Source organism: Panthera pardus, unplaced genomic scaffold (genome assembly GCF_024362965.1).
Source record: "Panthera pardus isolate Hobbes unplaced genomic scaffold, ASM2436296v1 HiC_scaffold_11, whole genome shotgun sequence".
In the NCBI taxonomy this organism is placed as follows: domain Eukaryota; kingdom Metazoa; phylum Chordata; class Mammalia; order Carnivora; family Felidae; genus Panthera; species Panthera pardus.
The window spans coordinates 4,485,599-4,508,061 of NW_026526666.1; the positions used below are offsets into that span (position 1 = coordinate 4,485,599).

Sequence of the window (22,463 nt, forward strand, 5' to 3'; positions counted from 1 at the left end):
TAATAGTAAAATAAAATAAATTTTAAAATTAAAAAATAAATAAATAAAATTTTTGTGGTATAGAAATGCCCAAAACCAATTACTTAGACTCTTTTGGATATATTTTACTTTCAAAATGAGAATATAATAGGCTAACAAATGAAAATTAAATTCTATTTGATCTGTAAAAAATAATTAATATATATATTTTTAATCTTTTTAATCTTTATTTATTTTTGAGAGAGAGACAGAGCATGAGCAGGGGAGGAGCAGAGAGAGAGGGAGACACAGAATCTGAAGCAGGCTCCGGGCTCTGAGCTGTCAGCACAGAGCCCAACGTGGGGCTCGAACTCACAGACCGCGAGATCATGACCTGAGCCGAAGTCGGACGCTCAACTGACTGAGCCACCCAGGCACCCCAAAATAGTTAATATTTTAATGTTTTTATAAAAACAATTCCTTTCAGATGTTTCAGTTAACCTTTGAGTGACATAAAAAATATTTCAGCATTCTGTAATACCAATATTTTGCACAACTTAAGATAAAACCATTGAGTTTAGCATTTTAAAGAAAAAAAACAAAATAAAAAAGGAGAATGGTAACTCACGGAGAAGCTATGTAGCTAATAAAGCTTCGTTTTGGAATCTTCTATTTTTAATATTTATTTATTTGTTTATTTATTTACTTTAAATTTTATTTTAGAGAGACAGAGAGAGTGCATGAGTGGGGGATAGAAGCAGAGGGAGAGAGAGAGAGATGCCACAACTTGGGATCATGACCTGAGTCCAAATCAAGAGTTGGACGCTCAACTGACTGAGCCACTCAGGCACCCCTGGAATCTTTTTTAAAAATACAGAAAGCAAAGAGAAATAACAAATTCAAAATTTGTGTTAATAAATTTTAACATACCTCTCTCAAAAATTGATAAAAAATTAGCTACAGAGTCAATAATGATATGTAAAATTTGAACAACATAATGAACCAACTTGATCTAAAGGATCTTTCTAAAACACACCTCTCAACAACAGCAGGATACATGTTTTTCCAGTGCACAAGGAACATTTACGAAGACATATCATAGTCTGGGCCATAAAACAATTCTCAGCAAATGTAAAAGAACTCAAATCATACAAGATGTGCTCTCTGATCACAAATGAATTACGTCAGAAATCAGTAGCAGAAAGAAGTCTGAAATATTTTCAAATGTCTTGAAACTAAACACCCACTTCTTTTTTTTTTAATGAAATTTATTGTCAAATTGGTTTCCACACAACAAGACACATACTTCTGTATAACCCACAGAGCAAAGAAGAAACCAAAAGTGAAAAGAGAAAGTATTTTAAACTGAATGAAAATGAATTCAGGAGATATAAAAATTTGTGGCATAGAGCTAATGCAGTACTTAGAATGAAATTTACAGAACCAAAGAAGTTGAAGTAGAAAAGTAAGGTCTTAAATCAATGATCTGGCCATCCACTTTAAGAAACTGGAAAAGGAAGAGCAAATGAAATTCAAAGTAAGCAGAAGAAAGGAAATAAGAAGGACCGGGGTAAAGCACATAAACTCAAAACACTAAAAACAATAGAGAAATTAAGTGAAGCCAAAGCTGGTTTTCTGAAAAGGTAAATAAAACTGATAAACTTCAGATCAAGTTTATCGAAACAAAAAGAGAAGACACAAATAACCAATATGCAGAATGAGAAAGGTGACATCAGTGCAGATTCTAAAAATATTAAAGTACTAATAAGAAAATTATGTTTCAATTTGCAAAATTTTTAAATTTATGGCGATAAATTTGACGACTTAGAAAAAATGAACAAATTTCTTGGAAGACACAAATTAACAAAACTCTCCCCAGAAGAAACAGATAAGCTAAATAGACCTATATTTATTAAGGAAATTATATTTGTAATTAAAAACCTTCCCAGAAGGAAAATCTAGGCTTAAAAGTCTTTACTAGTGAATACTATCTAACATTTAAGGAAGCAATAATGCAATTTCTACCCAAACTCTCCCCTAATATTGAAGAGGTGGGAATTCCAACTCTTTTTGCTTTTAAGTTTATTTATTTATTCTGAGACAGAGAGTGTGCATGCAAGAGGGCAGGGGCAGAGAGAAGGAGAGACAGAATCCCAAGCAGACTTCGCACCGTTAATACAGAGCCTGATGTGGGGCTTGAACCCAGAACTGTGAGACCATAACCTGAACCAAGACCAAGAGTTGGACACTCAACCAACCGACTGTGCCACCCAGGTGCCCCCAACTCATTTTTTAAGGCCAATATTGTCCTTATACAAAATCCAAACAAAGTTATTGTAAATAGAGAATATAAACCAATATCCCCCATGAACACAGATGCAAAAATTCTTAATTTTTTAAAATGTTTACTTATTTTTGAGAGAGAGAGAGAGAGCAAGCAATCATGAGTGGGGTAAAGGCAGAGAGACAGAGGGAGAGAGAGAATCCCAAGTAGGCTCTGCACCATCAGCACGGAGACTGATGCGGGGCTCGAACCCACGAACGGTGAGATTGTGACCTGAGTTGAAACCAAGAGTCGGATGCTTAACCCACTGAGCCAACCAGGTGCCCCAAAAATTCTTAACAAAATTTTAGCAGATCTAATCCAACAATATATAGGAAGTATAGTAAATCATAACTAAGTGGGATTTATCCCAGGCACCCAACATTGATGTTAACATTTTTTTTTTTTAATTTTAGAGAGAGAGAGAAAGAGAGGGAGGGAGGGGCAGAGGGAGAGAAAGAAAATCTCAAGCAGGCTCCATGCTCGGCACAGAGCCAGACCTGGGGCTCAATACCATGACCCTGGGATCATGACTTGAACCAAAATCAAGAGTTGGACGCCCAATCAACTGAGGCATCCAGATGCCCCAATTTTAACATTCTTATATCAATCATTGTAATTCACCAGATTAACAGAATGTAGAAGGAAAAAATGATACAATAATCTCAACAGATGTAAAATTAGGCATCCATTGCTAATGAAAATCCTCAGAAAACTATGACTAGAAGGGAACTTTTTCAATGTGATAAAAGGCACCTATGGAAAATCTACAGGTAATATCACACATAATGGTGAAAAACTGAATGCCTTCCTCCTAAGATCAGGAACAAGGCAGAGATGTTTGCTCTCACTATTTCAATTTAACTTTGTACTGGAGGCTCTAGCTAGTGCAATAAGGTAAAGACAAACAACAGACAGACAGACAGACAGATAGACATAGAGATTGGAAAGAGGATTAAAATATCATCTCTCTTTCTTGGGGGGACGACATCATCATGTAGAAATCCTATCAAATCTATAAAAAAATCTCTTAGAACTAAACTGTGAATTTAGCAAAGCTACAGGATACAAAATCAATAGGGAAAAATCAATATAAACTAGCAATAAACAATCAGAAATTGAAAATTTTAAGATATTATCAACTATAAGAGAATCAACAATATGAAGAATCTAGGCATATGTGTCTCTAAGATACACGACTAGGATACACTAAAAACAAAACACTGGTGAAAGAAATTAAAGACATTATTATTATTATTATTATTATTATTATTATTATTATTATCGGATTGGATAATTCTTCATTGTAGGGACTGTTCTGTGCTTTGTAGAACGTTTACCAGCATTCCTGACCTTCATCTACTAGATGCCCGAATCACCCTTGTCCTGAGGTATGATAAACAAAAATGTGTCCAAATACACACACACATCCCCAAAAAATCCCACAAAAATGTGTCTAGATACTGTTATATCTGTTACCCCCAACTGAGAACCACTCATCAAAATAAATGGAGATATGCACCATGTTTATGGACTGGGAGACTCAATATTTTTGAAATATTGATCCTCTCCAAATCAATCTATAGGGTCAATGTGATCCCAGTTGAATCACCAGCAGGCTTTTTGTCTATACTGACAAGTGGATTCTAAAATGTGTATGAGAATACAAAGGACCTAGAATAGCCAGAATGATTTTGAAAAAGAAGGACAAAGTTGGAGGACTTTCACTACAAGATTTTAAAACTTATAAAGAGCTGCTGTGATCAAGACAGCATGGAGTGGGCTGAGGTATCGGTAGGAGCAGCTGGGCGGCGGGAGGAGCTGACAATTAAGCTGATCAAGATGACAACCTCCCCAAAGCACAGAGTCTGTGGCAGAGCCCATGGGGGAAGAGCCAACAGGGAGTCTAGCCAGGATCAGTGGAGTTCTGGACAAGTAGCTGGAGGAAGGGGGCTTTGACAAGGCCTACGTGGTGTCCTTGGCCAGTTTCTGGTGCTAAAGAAAGATGAAGATCTCTTCGGGAATGGCTCAAGGACACACACGGTGCCAATGCCCCGCAATCCTGGGACTGCTTCGGGTGCCTCCCAGAGTGGTGTGACACCTTTCTGTGAGGCTCTCTAGGGAGCCCCCAATCTCTAGTCCCAGCACTGGGTCTCCAGAGTTTGCAGCCATGTGGGGACTCCCCCCCTGTCCTCTACGAAGGAAGATATTGCTGTTGTCATACTCACCTGTGATATACTTCAAGATCCTTGGGGAGTTCGCTCCCCTCCCCATTTCAGCTTTTTTGGAATTCGGACTCTTACATGCATCTCCCTTCTTCTTCCCCTGCCAGTTTCATGTAGACAATTATCAGCTTATCTGAGTGGATTCCCAGCCTTTCCCTCACCCCCACTTCTGTCTCTAGTCTGTTTTATGCTATGTGGCTCCTTTTATGTCTTTGCAAAGTTTTTTATATCAATAAAGTTAGTGGACTTCAAAACAAATGGTATTGGTCTTAGACAAATAGATGAATGGAACAGAATAGAAAATTCAGACATAGACCCACATATATTTGATCAATAGATTTCAATAAATTGCCAAGGAAATTAAATGGAGAAAGAACAGAGTTCTCAACAAACAATGTTGGAATAAGTGGAAATCTATATGCAAAAAATGAACCTTGATCAATACCTTGTACCTCATGCAAAAGTTAGCTTGAAATGAATCATAAACCAAGCATAAAATGTAAAACTATAAAATTTCTAGAAGAAAACATAGGGGAATATTTTTGTGACCTTGGGTTAAGCAGCAGTTTCTTAGAACATGAACAGTTTGATAGTTTGGGCTTATTTGGCAAAATTTAAAGATTTCTGGTCTTCAAAAGACACTTATTAACATAGAAAGACAAGATATAGATTGGGACAACATACTTACAAAGTACCTCTATAATAAAGACTTGTATTTCAGATACGTAGGAACTCCCAAATTTAATCACAAAAAAAGCAAACAACTCAATAAAAAAATGGGCAAAAGATTTCAATAGACACTTCACCAAAAATATACAGATGGTAATTAAGGACATAAAAACTGTTCAACATCAGTAGTCACTAGGGCAATGCAAATCAAAACCATAAGATACCATTTCACACACACTAGAATGGCTATAATAAAAAAGACAGACAATGATAAGTGTTGACAAGAATGTGGAGAAGTGGGAACCTTCATATATTGCTAGTGGGAAATAAAAAGGTACAATCCCTTTGAGAAAGAGTTTGGTGGTATCTTAAAATGTTAAACATATGCCTACTACTCTACTATTTGAAATTTACCTAAGAAAATGAAGGCATAGGTCCACAAAAAGACTTGTACACGAATGTTCACAGCAGTTTTGTTTGTAATAGCCAAAAAACTGGAAACAATAAAGCAGCTGGTGTATAAATAAACAACCTGTGGCACATCCATACAAGGGAATACTACTCAGTAACAAAAGAAAACAAACTATTGCTACCCACAACGTCGTGGATAAAACTCAGAATAATTATGCTGAGTGAATGAAGCCCAGACAGAAACAAAGAGTACTTACTATATGATTCCATGTATATAAATTTTTAGAAAATGCAAACTAACAGAGCAACAGAAAGCAGATCAGTGGTTGATTGCCTGTGTGTTAGGGGGGCAAGAGACAGCAGGGAGGATTATAAAAGGGAAGAAGGAAACTTTTGGGGATGATAAGCATGTGATAATTTCACAGATACATGCATGTATCAAAACTTTTCCAATCGTACACTTTAAATCTGCCCAGTTTATTTAAAAAAATTTTTTTTAACATTTATTTATTTTTGAGAGACAGAGAGAGACAAAGCACAAGTGGGGAGGGGCAGAGAGAGAAGGAGACACAGAATCCGAAGCAGGCTCTAGGCTCAGAGCTGTCAGCATAGAGCCCAATGCGGGGCTCGAACTCACAAGGCTCGAACTCACAAACCATGAGATCGTGACCTGAGCCAAAGTTGGACGCTTAACCGACTGAGCCACCCAGGCGCCCCAAATCTGCCCAGTTTATTTTATGTCAATTATATCTCAATACAGCAGTAACAAAATAATAATGACAAAAAGAGAGATGGCTAAAGAGACATAGTGGTTGAAGTTTGATGTTAGAAATTTAACCTTCTCTGACATCATTACCCCCAACAGTTGTCTGCTGGTTCCAGGTTATCCACCTAAACATGCAAACTGCTAGGGTTCAAAAATGCACCCAGAGGCAGCTGGCAACTCTGTTAACTCCTCTTCTTAAACAACTGTATACTTGAGAGAGGATCACTTTTGAAAAAAAAATTTTTTTTAATGTTTTTATTTATTTTTGAAGGAAAGAGAGAGACAGAGCAAGAGTGGGAGAGGAGCAGAGAGAGAGGGAGACATAGAATTTGAAGCAGGCTCCAGGCTCTAAGCTGTCAGCACAGAACCGATGTGGGACTCGAACCCATGATCTGTGAGATCATGACCTGAGCCGAAGTCGGACGCTCAACCGACCAAGCCACCCAGGCGCCCCAAGAGAGGATCACTTTTGAATTAAATCCTCATTGAAAAGTTCTATCCAGGGTCTCACTTCAAGAAAGCATTTTCCCAGGGCCATACATCTGTTTTTATCCCTCTGCTAAAATTTGCTTCCCACCCAACCCTGGCTTCATTATTTTGTTAGACCAGACAAAATTCACCTCCTGTGTGTGTGTGAAGCCCTCTCTGGTCCTCTGGTTCTTAGCACCACATTCAGTAGCCATTAACCATCTGGCTCATAATGCCAGCATGTAGGTGCTGTAACAAAATGCCCTGACCCCACTTCCTTACCCCCATCATGAATTTCACCTAAAAGAAAGTAAGCTTGCATTTTGAAATGTAAAGTTTACAATTAAGACAAACCGGTTCAGAGAAAAGATGTGCCAGCACTTGGAACCACACAAGGATTCCCGAGCCAAACAGATTATTACCTAACTGAAAATATTAGTGTGTCAGAGATAGAAACAGAGAGGGAGTACATGAGAAGAGAGGTGCACGCTCACCATCCGGGGAATAAAGAACCCATTTGTATCCTGTTACTCTGTTTAAAGCTATTAAAGTTTACAAAATCTGGAATCCACTGATTACTTTCCCTTGTTTTAAATTCAAGTTTCATAAACAATCTTTTGGTTATAATTTGTTTTCCAAATGTGGCAAGTATGCCAAGAGACCTTACTAGAGTAACAGAAGAGGGTCTAGTTCCCCGAGATGTTAGAATCCTCATTTTAATTTTTGAGAATAAATCCTCATAATAATTTGTCATTCTGGGTTTAGATAGCAGTCTTGTGGATTTGTTTAATATCAGCCTGAGAAACAGACTCGACAAGGTAAGACTAGATTCTTTTTTTTTTTTAATTTTTTAATGCTTATTTTTGAGAGAGAGAGAGAGAGACAGACAGACAGACAGAGTGTGAGTGGGGGAGGGGTAGAGAGGAGAGAGGGAGACACAGAATCTGAAACAGGCTCCAGGCTCTGAGATGTTAGCACAGAGCGCAATGCAGGACTCGAACCCACGAACTGTGAGATCATGACCTAAGCCAAAGTCGGACGCCCAACCGACTGAGCCACCCAGGTGCCCCAAGACCAGATTCTAACATATTTTCCAAGATAATGTCACCTTGTATGGCTTCTTAGGACACAGTCCATTTTCCCTGAAGAGATCCTTTTAATTAATTCATTCATTTATTTATTAATTTATTTATTTCTCATTTCCCCACTTCACCCTTCTGTTATAGCACTTACTCCATAACTGGTGTAGAACTATAGATTCTGAGCTACTTGAAGGCAGTTTTGCATCCAGTTTTGTCCTGGCCTCCACCATCGTTGCTCAATAAATAACAGAAGTAAATTGAATCTGGATAATGTGCAGAGGTGTTTTCTTCCATTTTTAAAATTGATTTGATAGCCAGAAAATTAGATACCAAAAACGCCCCTTCTCAAGGACAAGTCTCTCATACTCATAAACCTCTAATACTGTAGATAAGACAGGTGTGTTTTCAAAAGTAAAGGGGCACCCTGCTGGCTCCATTGGTAGAGCATTTGACTTTTGATTGTGGAGTTGTGAGTTCAAGTCCCACATTGGGGGTGAAGCCTCCTTAAAAAAGAATAAAAAATGAAAGTATGCCACACAGGGGTGCTTGGGTGGCTCAGTTGGCTAAGCATCTGACTTTAGTTCAAGTCATGATCTCATGGTTCATGGGTCTGAGCCCTGCATCTGGCTCTGCAGTGACAGTGTGGAGCCTGCTTGGGATTCTCCCTCTCCCCCTCTCTCTCTGCCCCTCCCCTGCTCGTGCTCTCTCTCTTTCTCAAATAAATAAGTAAACTTAAAAAAAAAATGCTGCGCATTCCTAGAGAATTTTTCAATGGGGGTCAGAGTAGCACCAACCTCAGTGAAGTTCCTGACACAGTTTCATTTGGGAATTCCTGAAATGTTAAAAAAACATTTGAAGGCTCCTTGTTACATCAACTAAGATGAATACGGAGGTCTGTCAGATGAATAGCCATTAAGGAAATAATTAAAGTGTGCTGTCTATTTAAACAATTAAACCACAATGTAGAGAACCAAATTCTAATTTGGTAACTTTTTGTTACCAAAGACCGTAAAAAAAAAAAAAAAAATCACATCTTTATAATGAGTCATGATCCATTTTAAATTTTGCAATAGCATTGCTCTTTTGATGAAAAGCGTTCACCACAGTGTATGTATAAACAGTTAAAAAGACTTTAAATTATAGATATATGTTCAAATTAAATTTTTTTTGTTTCAAGCTTTAAAAAAAAAAAACCCAAAGTAGTCTGTGAAAACTATTCAACACTGCAGAGATACACATGTTAAAAAAAAAAAAAAAAAAGTAATTGTTTGGGCTAAAATTCCATGTTATAAAAAATCAAATAATGAATACATTTGCCTTGTTCCTTATTTTTTTTAAGTTTTAATTTTAATTCCAGTTAGTTAACAGACAGTGTTATATTAGTTTTAGGTGTTGCCTCATACTTTCTTAAAAGCAGTAATTTTTTATGGGTATCTTAATAGACATATGATTCCATTAAGCACTGTCAATTGACTTTGACTCAGTTTTCTCACAGTGGGCAGTGTGATGAGTAAATACAACGAAGTGTGAATAAACTAGTTTCCTAATTCACAAATAAAGCATAGTCCTAAACACAGAAAACAGATTCCATTAATATTTCGTTCTGTAATTAATCCTCAAAAGATCCAAATCGTGATTTTATGCATAGGAAATTGAGGCCCAGAGAAACCAAGTTACTTTTTTCATTTCCCAGTTAGTTGACGGCAGCTTAGAGACCAAAGCCACCACTGCCCTGCAGTATGATTTGGGACTCCTGGGTTCCCATAAAAGAGTAAGCTAAAAATGCTAAGGCAAGGAAAGGCTTGTTTCAAGAACGGCGGTAGCACAATCTCTTTTCCAAAAAATCATATGCATGGCAGATTTTTGTCCTGCTGATGCTACATGAAGAAAATGTGGGCCTAATCTGTCCAGTCTTCCATTTCAGCGCAAAGGAAGGGGCTGGGTTAAGTGGAGATTGTCCTGCACGCCTCATCCGGCCAACAGGCATGGCCACAGCTCTGCAGGGGAAGAGAGGTGGCCTAGGAAGAAAGAACCATTACCAACCCCACCGTGCTGTTTGTCTCTTAGATAAATAAAAATTATATAGATACACAGATAAAGAGGGTGTGAGAGAAAGCAGCGCGTACTCGCGCGCGTTTCCTGATCTGCTTTTACCTTCCCTAATGCTTCCACCCTGGCATGGCCTTCTGCATCATGTGCTCATCTCTCCATCAACAGACATGGCCTTCAACCTCATCTCCACCAACAAAACGGGCGTCTACGCATCCGGCAAAGACCTTGGATGGGACAGAGACGCGTTTCCCCAGCTTTAGTCCGGTATAACGCGGAGCCACACCTTGATTTCTAGGCAACTCCCCCACTGGCTTTTCTCCGCCCTGCCCCGCCACCGGCCGCATCAACGCCCCGCAAACCCTCTGCCCGGTGCCCTCCAACCCCTGTCCTAGCTGATGGCCCTCGGCGCCAACCCCTTCAGCCCCCGGGGCCCAGCCCCGGGAACGGTCCTCCCGCCCAGCGCGCCGCGCGCCCCCGCTCCCCGCGCGGACCGCAGCCTCTGGGGCTCCCGCGGGGCTCTCACCTCATCCAGGGTGCAGCCGCCGCGGCTGCCTCCTCCTCCTCCTCGGCCGCCGCCGCCCAGCTCCCGGCCGCCTCGGGACGCCGTCGTGCCCGGCCAGGGGAGCGCCGCGAGGGCGGTGGGGCTCGCGCCGCGTCCCCGGGCCAGTAGGGCGCGCGGTGCGCCCGGCGGGACGCGCGGCGGCAGCAGCTGCAGCCGCAGCGGCGGCGGCGGCAGCAGGACCCGCTGTCGGTCCTCTTCATGGATTTCCCGGGCCTGGCCGCGCCTGTCCCGGTGACTGACCCTGCTTGGTTTCCCCACGGTCTTCGCGCGCTGCCAGGGAGCATCCTCCAGGCGCGGATTGCGGCGGAAACCTGAAAGGACCAGGCCTGCTCCGCGGCTGCCTCGGCCACCTGCTCCTCCCAGATTGCTCTTGTCCCTCGCCCACAAACACCCGCCGCGGTCTCTTCACCCTCTATCATCACCCCATCCTCTCTCCACCCACGACCTCAACCTGGAAACCTTTTCATTCCCACATGGCACTCTTTTTCGTCTTCCTATCCACTCCATGGTCACCGCCCTCAATTTCCAACCTTAAAAAGTTTCTCCTTTTCACACTCCCTCTCTCCAAATTTCCCCGGGTTTTGTCTTCCTCCTCCCTCCAACTCAGTCATCGTCTTCTATGTTACATTATTCTTTCCTCAGAATCACTACTTCCCCAGGCTGTTGGCGAACCCTTTTTCTCCCACTCTCCCTGTTTCTCCTTCTTAAACTCTTTTATCCCCTCAATTTTCCCTTTAGTTGTAAAAATCTTCTTCCTAAATAACCTCAGTTTTCCTTTCATTTGAGACTTTCGGATTGCCATTTTTCATGCAGAACTCCTAGTAAAGCCTATATAGCTTGGTATCCAATATCCAGTCAAGGGAATGTAGTCATGGTTAAAAAATAAAAAGTTCATAGGTCAAATAAATTCTCCACTTCATGTTCCTTCTGAAAAGCCTTTTCTTATATTCCACTAAGGAAGGAAGCTAGTGAGACCCTAGCAGAGCAGAATGCTTCTGTGACACTATTTTATGTACACAAGGCTTAGAAGAGCGGGTTTATCTTTGCAGTGGGCACTGTGGATCCCAAAGTTCAGAGGCAAAAGGGAATATGCACTATTGATGGATTCCATGTAAACAAAGGAACTCATCCTTAACACATTTTCCTCCCAAATCTGTGTTGTTGTTGTTGTTGTTGTTGTTGTTGTACTCCAACCCTATCATCCACCCATTGCCCAAGCCCCAAATTTGGGAGTGGTCAGAGATTTATCTCTCTCACTCACTCATCTCATCCAGTCAATTCAACTTCTTGACTGTGTCTTTATTTTAAGGTGCCTCTTATCATGATTCCAAATGCCTCCAGAAAATGACACTACCCAGTATCTCATCATTCTTTCAAACCTCCCAGCTTAATCTATATCTTTACCTCTTTTTTCCCTCCAGTATGTCTTACCTGCCCAATTTACCCTGCCACTCCCGTCCCTGCTAGAGATTCTCAATTATCTTTTGTTGTCTTTTTTTTTTTTTTAAGTTTTATTTATTTATTGAGAGAGAGAGAGAGAGAGAGAGAGAGAGAATGGCAGGGGAGAGGCAGAGAGAGGGAGAGACAATCCCAAGTAGGCTCCACACTGTCAGTGGAAAGCCACGTGACGCAGGGCTCGAACTTACGAAGCATGAGGTCACGACCTGAGCGGAAATCAAGAGTCGCCCTCTTTTGTTGCCTTTATATCTTTGGCCTCGCCTTCTCCATTAGGTCCATCCCGCTCCTGTAAAATAAAGTCCTCTCAGGGCACCTGTGTGGCTCAGTCTGTTAAGCTGCTGACTCTGGCTCAGGTTATGCATGATCTCAGGGTTAGGGAGTTTGAATTCCACTTTGGGCTCTATGCTAACAGCTCAGAGCCAGGAGCCTGTTTCAGATTCTGTGTCTCCCTCTCTCTCTGCCCCTCCCCCGCTCACACTCTGTCTCTCTCTGTCTCTCTCAAAAAAAAAAAAAAAAAAATGAATAAACGTTAAAAAAAATGTTTTTGAAACAAAGAGGGACATCTTGACCAGGAGGCAGGTTTCATAGATCTAATCAGTTCCATAGCTTTTATGCACTGGCAGGAATCATTCTGCAAGGGCTGAAAAGGAACCCACACAAGAGAGGATGGAAGTTATGTCACTAAACAGAACCTACATTCAAATCAGCCCCCAGGTACCAGAAGAGGGGCTTCAAAGGGGGAAATGAAAATGAATAGGTTTTGATTTGCTGGTGGAAAATCAAAATCACTAAACTCATTAAACCACGGTTTAATGAGACTAAACTGAGACTGCCAACCTGTAAATTTCTAAATTTTGTAACAACACACGAAGATCTCAAGTGTCCCACCGGAAGAGAGGAAACGATTTCTACAGGTGATTTCCACCTCCACCCACTACATATTAAACACAGTACCATAAACAACTGAAACTATGTTTACAAGTCATAGCTTCAGATAATTGTCCTGAAATGATTGATAAGCAAAAGAGGATAAAACTGAAAAGGTTTTCTCTTCTTTCTCTATTCAACATTGAATTTTTGCTATGATGTTTGGAAATAGCTATGTGGTTTTGCATTGTCCCAAGAGTTAAACTGGGTTCTGTGATGACATAATTTTGTTTGGGTAGCTCTATTGCCTTGGAATTTACTTAAAAAACTTTTTTGGCTTTGTTAATATTAAGTGTCCTATTACATTTTGGGTTGTTTGAAAGTGAGAGACATCAGAAATTTTGACAGAACAATTCAATATAATGATACTGCAGAAAATATCCAGTAAAAACAGGTGAAGCCCTAGCTGATTAAAAAAAAAAAAAAAAAAAAAAAAAAAAAAAAAAAAAAAAAAAAAAAAAAAAAATCCTGATTCTACCCAGGTACCTGATTAAGAATTCTGCCGGATGGTGGGATGCCTGGGTGGCTGAGTTGGTTAAGTGTCTGACTTTGGCTCAGGTCATGATCTTGTGGTTCATGAGCTCAAGCCCCACATCGGGCTCTGTGCTGACAGCTCAGAACCTGAATCTGCTTCAGATTCTGTGTCTCCTTCTCTCTCTGCTCCTCCCCTGCTCACACTCTGTCTCTGCCTCTCAAAAATAAACATTAAAAAAAAATTAAATGAAGTTCAATTTACTAGTTCTTTCTCTCATGGCTCATATCTGTGTTGTTTCTAAGAAATCATCACCAGAGCTAAGGTCACCTAGATTTTCTCCAATGTTATTTTCGAGGCATTTTCTCCCTTTCTTTTTCTTTCTTTCTCTTTCTTTCTTTCTTTCTTTCTTTCTTCCTTCCTTCCTTCCTTCCTTCCTTCCTTCCTTCCTTCCTTCCTTCCTTTCTTTTAAGTTTATTTATTTATTTTCAGAGTGGGGAAGTGGGAGAGAGAGAATCCCAGACAGGCCCCATGCTGTCAGCCCCAGAGCCTGACTCAGGGTCCCATGAATCATGAGATCCTGACCTGAGCTGAATCAAGAGTTGGCTGCTCAACTGACTGAGTCGCCCAGGTGCCCCTCTTCTAGGCATTTTCTAGTTTTGCTTTTACATTTAGGTCTATGATCTACTCTGACTTAATTTTTGTGATAGGTGTAAGGTCTGTATCTAGATTCCTTATTTTGCATGTGATGTCCAGTTGTTCCAGCACATAATTTGTTAAAAAAACTATCTTTTCTACATTGATTTGCCTTCTTCCTCTGTAAAAAAATCAGTTGTCCATATTTTGCTGGTCTACTTTTCTCTTCTCTTCTGTTCCACTGATCTATTTGCCTAATGTTCTGTCAATGTCACACTGTCTTGATTACTCAGCTAGTGTGAGTTCTCTGACTTTCTCTTTCAGTATTGTGTTGGCTACTGTTGGTCTCTTGCCTCTCCATATAAACTTTAGAATCAGTTTGTTGATACCCACAAAATAACCCGCTGGTATTTTGAATGAGAATGCCTTGAATCTTTAGATCAAGTTGGGAAGAAATGGCACCCTGACAATATTGAGTCTTCCTATCCATGAACATGGAGTATCTTTCCATTTTTCCATTTATTTAGTTCTTTGAATGCTTTCATCAGTAGTTTTTTAGTATATTCCCAGGATTGTTCAACCATCACTGCTATCTAATTTTAGAACATTTTGTTCACCCTAGAAAGAAACCCTGTAGCTATTATCGTCACTCACAATTTCCATCCTCATTACCTACTCTCCCTCTTTCCACTCCTTGGCAAGGGCTAATCTACTTTCTGTCCTTATAGATTTGTTTATTTTAGAGATTTCACATAAATGGAATCATGTAATATGTAGTCCTTTATGTTTGGTTTCTCTCACTTATCATAATGTTTTCAAGGTTTATTCACTCTGTAGCATGTGCCAGGAATTCCTTCATTTTTATTGCCCAAAATATATCACATTGTATGGAAATGCCACATTTTGATTATTCACCAGTTGATAGATAGACATTTGGATTATTTCCATTTTTTGACTATTATGAATAATGCTGCTATGACATTCATGTACACAGTTTTGAGAGGACATGTTTTCAATTCTTTTTGGTAGACACCTAGCCGTGGAATTGCTGGGTCACGTGGTAAGTCTATGTCTAAGCTTTAGAGAAACTGCCAAACTATCTTCAAAAGTAGTTGCATGATTTTACATTCCCACGAGCAGTGCATGAGAGTTCCACTTCCTCTATATTCTCACCAACCTTTGTTATTACATGTCTTTTTGATTATAGCCATCCTGGTGGATATAAAGTGGTATCTCACTGTGGTTTTGATTTGCATGTCCCTAATGACTAATGATGGTAAGCATCACTTCATATGCTTGTTGGCTATTTGTATATCTTTTTTGGAGAAATACCTATTCAAATCCACCACCTGGGGTGCCTGGATGGCTCAATTGGTATGTAGGGCATGTGAGTCTTGATCTTGGGATTGTCAGTTCAAATCCTACAATGGGTGTCGAGCTTACTTAAAAAAATCCACTACCATTTTTTAAAGTTTATTTTATTTTATCTTGAGAGAGAGAGAGAGCAGGGGAGGGCCAGAGAGAGAGAGAGGGAGAGGGATAATCTCAAGCAGGCTCTGTGCTGTCAGTGTGGAGCCCAATGCGGAGCCCAAACCCAATAACTGTGAGATCAAGACTGGAGCTGAAATCAAGAGTCAGACGCTTAACCGACTGAGCCATCCAGGCACCCCCACTACCCATTTTTTAATTGGGTTGTTTGCCTTTTTGTTATTGAGTTGTAAGATATATAGAGATATCTATATAATATCTGTTAGATACAATGAATACAATTCCTTTACCTTATATATGATTTGCAAATATTTTGTGGTTTGTGTTTTCACTTTCTTGATTATGTCCTTTGAAGCAAAAAAGTTTTCACTTTTGGTAAAGTTCAATTTATCTTTTTTATCCTCCTACCACACCTTTGGTGTCTTATTTAAGTTAATTACTTAACTACTGCTGGGGGTGCTGGGTGGCTGAGTTGGTTGAGCATACAACTCTTGATTTGGGCTCAGGTCATGATTTCATGGTTCATGGGATCAAGCCCCATGTAGGGCTCCACAATCTTAGCATGGAGCCTGCTTGGGATTCTCTCTTCCTCTCTCTGTCTCTCCCTCACTTCCATGCCCACACACATACTCTCTTTCTCAAAATAAATAAACATAAAAAAAAAGTACTATTGAATCCAAGGTCATAAAGATTCATTCCTATATTTTATTCTAAGTGATAGATAGTTTTAGGTCATACATTTAGGTTGATGATCATTTTGAGGTAATTTTTATATTAGATGTGAGGTAAGGGGGTCCATCTTCAATCTTTTACATGTGAATATCCAGTGGTACCAACATCACTTGTTGAGAAGACTACTCTTTGCTTCACTGGACTATCTTGTCACCCTTGTTAAAAATCAGTTGACAATAGATATATGAGTTTATTCTGTACTCTCCATCCTATTCTATTGATCTGTATGTCTATCCTTATTCCAGTACCACACTGTTTTTATTACTGTTTCTGTAGTAAATTTTGAAGTTGGAAAAGCGTGAGTTCTTTAACTTTGTTAATTTTTTCAAGATTGTTTGCCTCTTCTGGGTCGTATGCATTTCTAGATGAATTCTAGAATGAGCTTGCAGATTTCGAAAACAAAACAAACAAACCAGCTGGGATTGTGATATGGATTGCAATGAACATGTAATTATTGTTATTTTAATAATTATTTGGGAATTATTGTTATTTAAACCCCATTAAATCTTTCAATCCATGGACATGGGATGTCTTTCCACTTTTTTTAGATTTTCTTTAATTTATTTTAACAATATTTTATAGTTCTAAGTCTATAAATCTTATACTTCTTTTGTTGAATTAACTAAATATTTATTTTTATGCTGCTGCAAATGGACTTGTGTTCCTAATTTTATTTTTGGATTGTTCATTTCTAGTGCATAAAAATACAATTGGGATTTTTGCATATTGATCTTGTGTCCTACAACTTTGATGAATTCACTTATTAATTCTATTTTTTGTGGATTCTTTAGAATTTTCCATATATTAAGTCATCTGCAAATAGATTTAGTGTTACTTCTTTCTCTCCAATTTCAATGCTCTTATTACATTTTCTTGCCTGATTACTTTGGCTTGAACTTTAAATGTAATGTTGAATAGAAGTGGTGAGAGTGGACATCTTTGTATTGTTCCAAATCTTAGAGGAAAAGCTTTCAATCTCACTTTTAAGTAGTGCTAGCTGTAGGTTTTTCATAGATGTCATTTATCAGGTTGAGAAAGTCCTCTTCTATTCCTAGCTGGTTGACTGTTTTTAATAGGAAAGAGGATAGATATTCTTGAGTGCTTTTTCTGCATTCATTGAGATAATCATGTGTTTTGTCCTTTATTCTATTAATATCATGTATTACATTTATTGATGTTCATATGTTGAAGCAATCTTGATTCCTCAAATAAATTCCACTTGGTCATGATATATAATCCTTTTTTTTTACATTTATTTATTTATTTTGAGAGAGGGAGAGCAAATGTAAGAGGATCAGAGAGGCAGAGAATCTCAAGCAGGCTGTCCACTGTTAGCATGCAGCCCAACATGGGGCTCAATCCTATGAACTGTGAAATCATGACCTGAGCTGAAACCAAGATCTGGTCACTCAACCAACCGAGCCGCCTTTGTGCCCTGATGTATAATCCTTTTTATGTATTGCTGGAAAAAGTTCACTACTATAAAGTATATTGGTCTGTCATTTTCATTTCTTGTGAAGTAATTGACTGGTTTTGGTATTAGAGTAATACTGGTCTCTTAGAATGAGTTGGGAGGTGTTCTCTTATATTTTTTTGGAAGAGTTTGCAAAGCATTAGTGTTCTTTAAACATTTTCTGGAATTCACAAGTTAAGCTTTCTGGACCTGGACTTTTCCTTGTGGGAGGCATTATTGTTATTATTATTATTGCCATTATTATTAATTCATTGTCTTTATTTGTTATAGGTCTATTCAGGTTTTCTATTTCTTCTTGAATCAGTTCAGGTAGCTTGTGTCTTTCTTGGAATTTGTCCATTTCATCTAGTTTGACTAATTTTTTGGCACACAATTAGTCACTGTATTCCCTCATAATCTTTTTTTATTTCTATGGATTAGTAGTAATATCCCCTCTTTCATTTGTAATTTGATCCATGTTAAAAAAAAGTTTGTCTCCCCACCATCACCCCTCACCAAAACAAAACAAAACAAAAATACCTCCATAAAATTCTATTTGAGACAAATCTCAATAGTTACAAAGTTACAACAGTTACAAAGACCAAATTAGGGAAAAAAAAAACAAAACATAAAATGCCTCTGTTGCAATTTGTGGTAAATAGTATTTGAATCCAGTCTAACCTGGATATAAACTATCTTCTTGACTTTTTTCCTTTATTCTTCAAAAAAAAAGGTTTAAAATTACATAAATTTGGGGGCACTTGGGTGGTTAAGTTGGTTAAGCTTCCAACTCTTGGTTTTGGCTTGAGTCATGATCTCACGGTTTGTGAGACTGAGCCCCATATCAGGCTCTACGCTGACAGTGAGGAGCCTGCTTGGGGTTGTCTCTCTCTCTTCTCTTTCTGCCCCTCCCCCACTCTCTCTCCCTCTCTCTCAAAATAAATTCAAAAACATTAAAAAAAATCTTTATACAAATTTTACAAGAGCTTCTGAGAGCACCTGAATATCATGCATGATACATAATGTCTGTTTACCAGTGTCTTGAAGCATTTTAGAGGTTAAATTAGGGCTTTTTATCTTATTAGTATTTTTAAGTTTCCCGAGCAGCATTTCCCATCTTTTTTCATAGAGCATATTGAATAAAAATAAGTAGTAACATAAAACTTGCTAAAAACCCAAACACATTCAGTAATTTAAACTGAGGTTTTGCCACTGGTGGCAACAAAAATGATGGATGCCAACATAAATATACATTCTATCCCCAGAGCAATATAAAAAAAAAATCTAAAAATGTTACTTTTGTGGCAATACTTTGTCACAAACTGAAGTACAACACAGTCACAATGAGGAGGCAGGTAAGAAAGGCATTGTACCATACAAAATTTACAAAAGTCACATCCTCCACTAAAAGCATATTGCGATACAACTTATTTCCAGATGAAGGTTGGAGGAAAGAGAATGGCTGGATGTCTATGAGATCACCAGAGCCGCTTCACTAGTAGGAAACAAAGGTGCTAAGATCATTTTGTCCCCTTGTAGGGCCAAGGTTCCCCTCGGTGTAGGGCCATACTCAGAGACAGGTGAGTATTTTTGAGAAAATTCTGGCCTCAGTGCCAGGATGTGTGTTCTCTGCCATGTGGTAAGGAGCCTGCTGCCGCTTTGGGGAAGGTAGCTGTTTCCCAGCTGGACGGGTAAGACTGTCTAAATCTGGGGTAGAATGTTAGCAAGACCTTTGGGATCCAAATCCATGTTCCCCATTTAATTGGATCAGTAATAAAAGTAGTAGTAATATTTCTCTGTCTAGTTTTGTATGTCTATTTCCCAGTTTGATCTCAATTTAGAAGAGGAAGAAAGGATTGTTGTCTTGATCCCCTAAAACCCCAATTCAAAGCTGCCATTGTAATATTCTCAAGAAGCAACAGGCTGCATAAATAGTGAATAAAAAAAGGAAGTTGCTTTTGGGATTTTGGTTCTCATTCACCTAAGGGCTCTGAGGTAGGCCTCCTTAGAGAAATGGCACATTGAACTTTGGGTTTGACTGTCAGATTTCCAGAGCCAGAGGATCATACTCCTTAACAAAGTGGGGAGGAAAAGGTCCCCCATCAGATAGTAATGGAATGAAAGGGTGGGCTAGGGGGCAGGAGAAGGATGCTCCCAAGGGACTGATTAACAAGAATTGTGTCTTTGGTTGATAGAGAATTCGCCATAAGACAAAATTAACAAGTTGTTGTATCCCATTTCATCACATTTAATGTCACATTAGGTTCAGTTTTCAGGCAGGTAGAACTGAATGAATCAAGCTTTCAATTTCCTTCTTTTTTTTTTTTTTAGGTTTCTTTCTTTATTATTTTGAGAGACAGCGTGTGCGTGTGTGGACAAGTGGGGGAGGGGCAGAGAGAGAGAGGGAGAGAGAATCCCAAGCAGGCTGTACACTGTCAGTGTGGAGCTCGATGCAGGGCTCAAACTCATGAACCACAAGATCGTGACCTGAGCCGAAGTCGGATGCTTAACCAACTGAGCCACCCAGGTGCCCCATCTTTTTTTCTCTTTCTTTTTAAACAAGGAAGGATAACAAAGACTAGTAAAAACTGAAATATCTGACCCATACGATTGTAAAGAAAAATCACTCAGTGAGAAAGTTGTTCACTAATTTCTGGAACATCAGTATGAGTAGAAAAGGGAGGGTTCAATAGAAGAAGGAGCTGTAGGAGTATGAGAGCGGGAAGCCAAGCCAACAGTGGTGGTTGTTGAGTTAACAGTAGCTAAGATCAGGAACTTGTAATGGAAAACTCAGTCCACTTAGACTCCACAGAAAGGGAGTAGGGGTGTAGTTTTGAGGGACAATCTAGGAGGATATTCAGTGTTTAAAAACAAAATCACCATCAAAGGCTTTTATTCTAGACTGAGGGGTGAGAAGCAATGGGGGTAGAGCTGGGGTGGAGGTAATGGGAGAGAGACAGAGCCTGATAGAGTGTAACCTCTACCAACAAACATCATGTTTCTTTTGTTCACCTTTGTATAAACCAGTATCTACTATTCCTAGCCCATGGAGACAACAATAAATATTTTTGAATAACTAATTGGAGAAATGAAGGGAATGGTTGATGGATAGGTCTTCACTTAGTACAGTACAAGCTGTGAATTGAGCTGTATACAACCGATGAAGTGTTGTCCCAATCTATGAGCATGCCATTCATTTGGTCGTTTAGTCAATAAACATTAATTGAACCTTTGCTAGGTTCCAAGTACAGGATACTAGATTCTGGGGAACAACACATGACTACTTTTTATGCCCTGAAAGGATTTGATTTAGAGGCTAGTAGAGGAAGAAAGAAATCTGTTAAAAAAATTTTTTTTTAATTGAATAAAATATTTTAGATGCTATCAAAGTACCCCAGCTATCCCTCTCATTCCCCCACCCCCCACCCACCCATCCCAAACTCCAAGGGATGGAGCAGCTGGGCCTGCTCTTTGCTAGGCTTTCCTGACAAAGTAGGGAAACCAGACAGATGCACTGAAAGAAGTCATTTCAGGAGGTAGTTTCTAGAAGGCCTGGGCTAGTTTTGCTAAGGTTTCATATTTGAAGCAGGCTATCTACAGTAGTCATTATTTTAAATAGGGGCCTTCGCATTACTTACAATGCACATTTTGCTCTTTCCTCCACCTTTCTCCCCCCACGTCTTGACTTTCACTTGGACGTCTGGACCGTCTGTGTGGATGACACAGATAAGGTCTGGGAACGAATTCAAGAATAAAAAAGACTGATTCCTGCCTCCACGGAGCTCGCACTGTGAGGTTTAGTGAGGGATGATGACTCAAAATAACCACCCAGCACCGACGCAGGAGGCAGGCAGGGTTCCCTTTCAATCCTGGCGGGAGATTGCATGGAGGGGCGTGGCCGAAGGGCGGGCGCCAGGCTGGAAGGCGGGACCGTTCTGAATTTCCTGGAGGTAGCCAATGGCCACCTGGGAGGCGGAGCTTTTGAACTGACTGGCATAGAAAGCGACCAATTAGGACCTAATCTGGATGACCTGCGGAGGGAGATATGTAAGTGTTTTGGTGCCGCTGCGGGGATGCGGGAAGGAGAGGGGGTGCGGAAAGGAGAGGGGGTGCTGAGGCGAGCGGCTGCTTACTATCCTGTAGGAAAACATTTCAATTTTAAAATAACCAGTTCGGCCATACTAGTGTATATGACTGGATATCAGCCCAGATATAGTGGCTATCTATTCTTGTGTCTGCCAAGAGCATTCCTCTTTTCTTAGAAATGCTTTTGTAATGTATGCAGTCATTCAATTCAAACAGGAGCTGCTCTTTACTTGCAGACCTATTCTCTTAAGCAGCATTGTTTGGTCTGTGGGTAGATACCGGCCACAGGTTGCTAAGACTGTTTTACTCATCATCCTTATCTCAATCGTATCTGGCATATTATTAGGCACTCAATAATCATTTAAGAATAAGTGGACACAAGTCCCATGCTATTGCTTCCTCTGATCTCACTTTTAAAATCTCTGCAAACTTCTGACTCTTTAATGGAAAATCTCACCCGGTTTTAGCAGCTTGATTTAAGTTTAGATATGTGCATTACTTGATTTCTTCAATAAGTTGTTAAGAATTTGTTGGCAGCTCTAAGTATGATATTCAAGACTTCTATTTTTCTTTTTAGTACAACGTTTATAAAGTCCAAGATTCTTGTATTTTACCATTTTACAGGGCTGTCAGGTTTCAGGCAGACAAAGAATATATGTAAGCTTTATATATTCTAAAGTACTAAACAAATATTT

General features: G+C 39.6%; 1 protein-coding gene and 1 pseudogene across 17 annotated transcripts in view; one reads left to right on the top strand and one right to left on the bottom strand.

The window, feature by feature from the left end:
• Positions 1-10,731, bottom strand: part of PDE4DIP (phosphodiesterase 4D interacting protein) — a 219,141-nt gene extending 208,410 nt beyond the window's left edge. For all 17 annotated transcript variants that reach the window (XM_019458032.2, XM_019458046.2, XM_019458038.2 and 14 more), the window contains exon 1: positions 10,478-10,731. In XM_019458032.2, coding sequence (XP_019313577.2) covers positions 10,478-10,716 — 239 coding nt within the window. In that variant the 5' untranslated portion in view covers positions 10,717-10,731. The remainder of the gene's footprint in view (positions 1-10,477) is intronic.
• Positions 4,124-4,392, top strand: LOC128773504 (barrier-to-autointegration factor-like; annotated as a pseudogene).
• Positions 10,732-22,463: the final 11,732 nt, after the last annotated feature.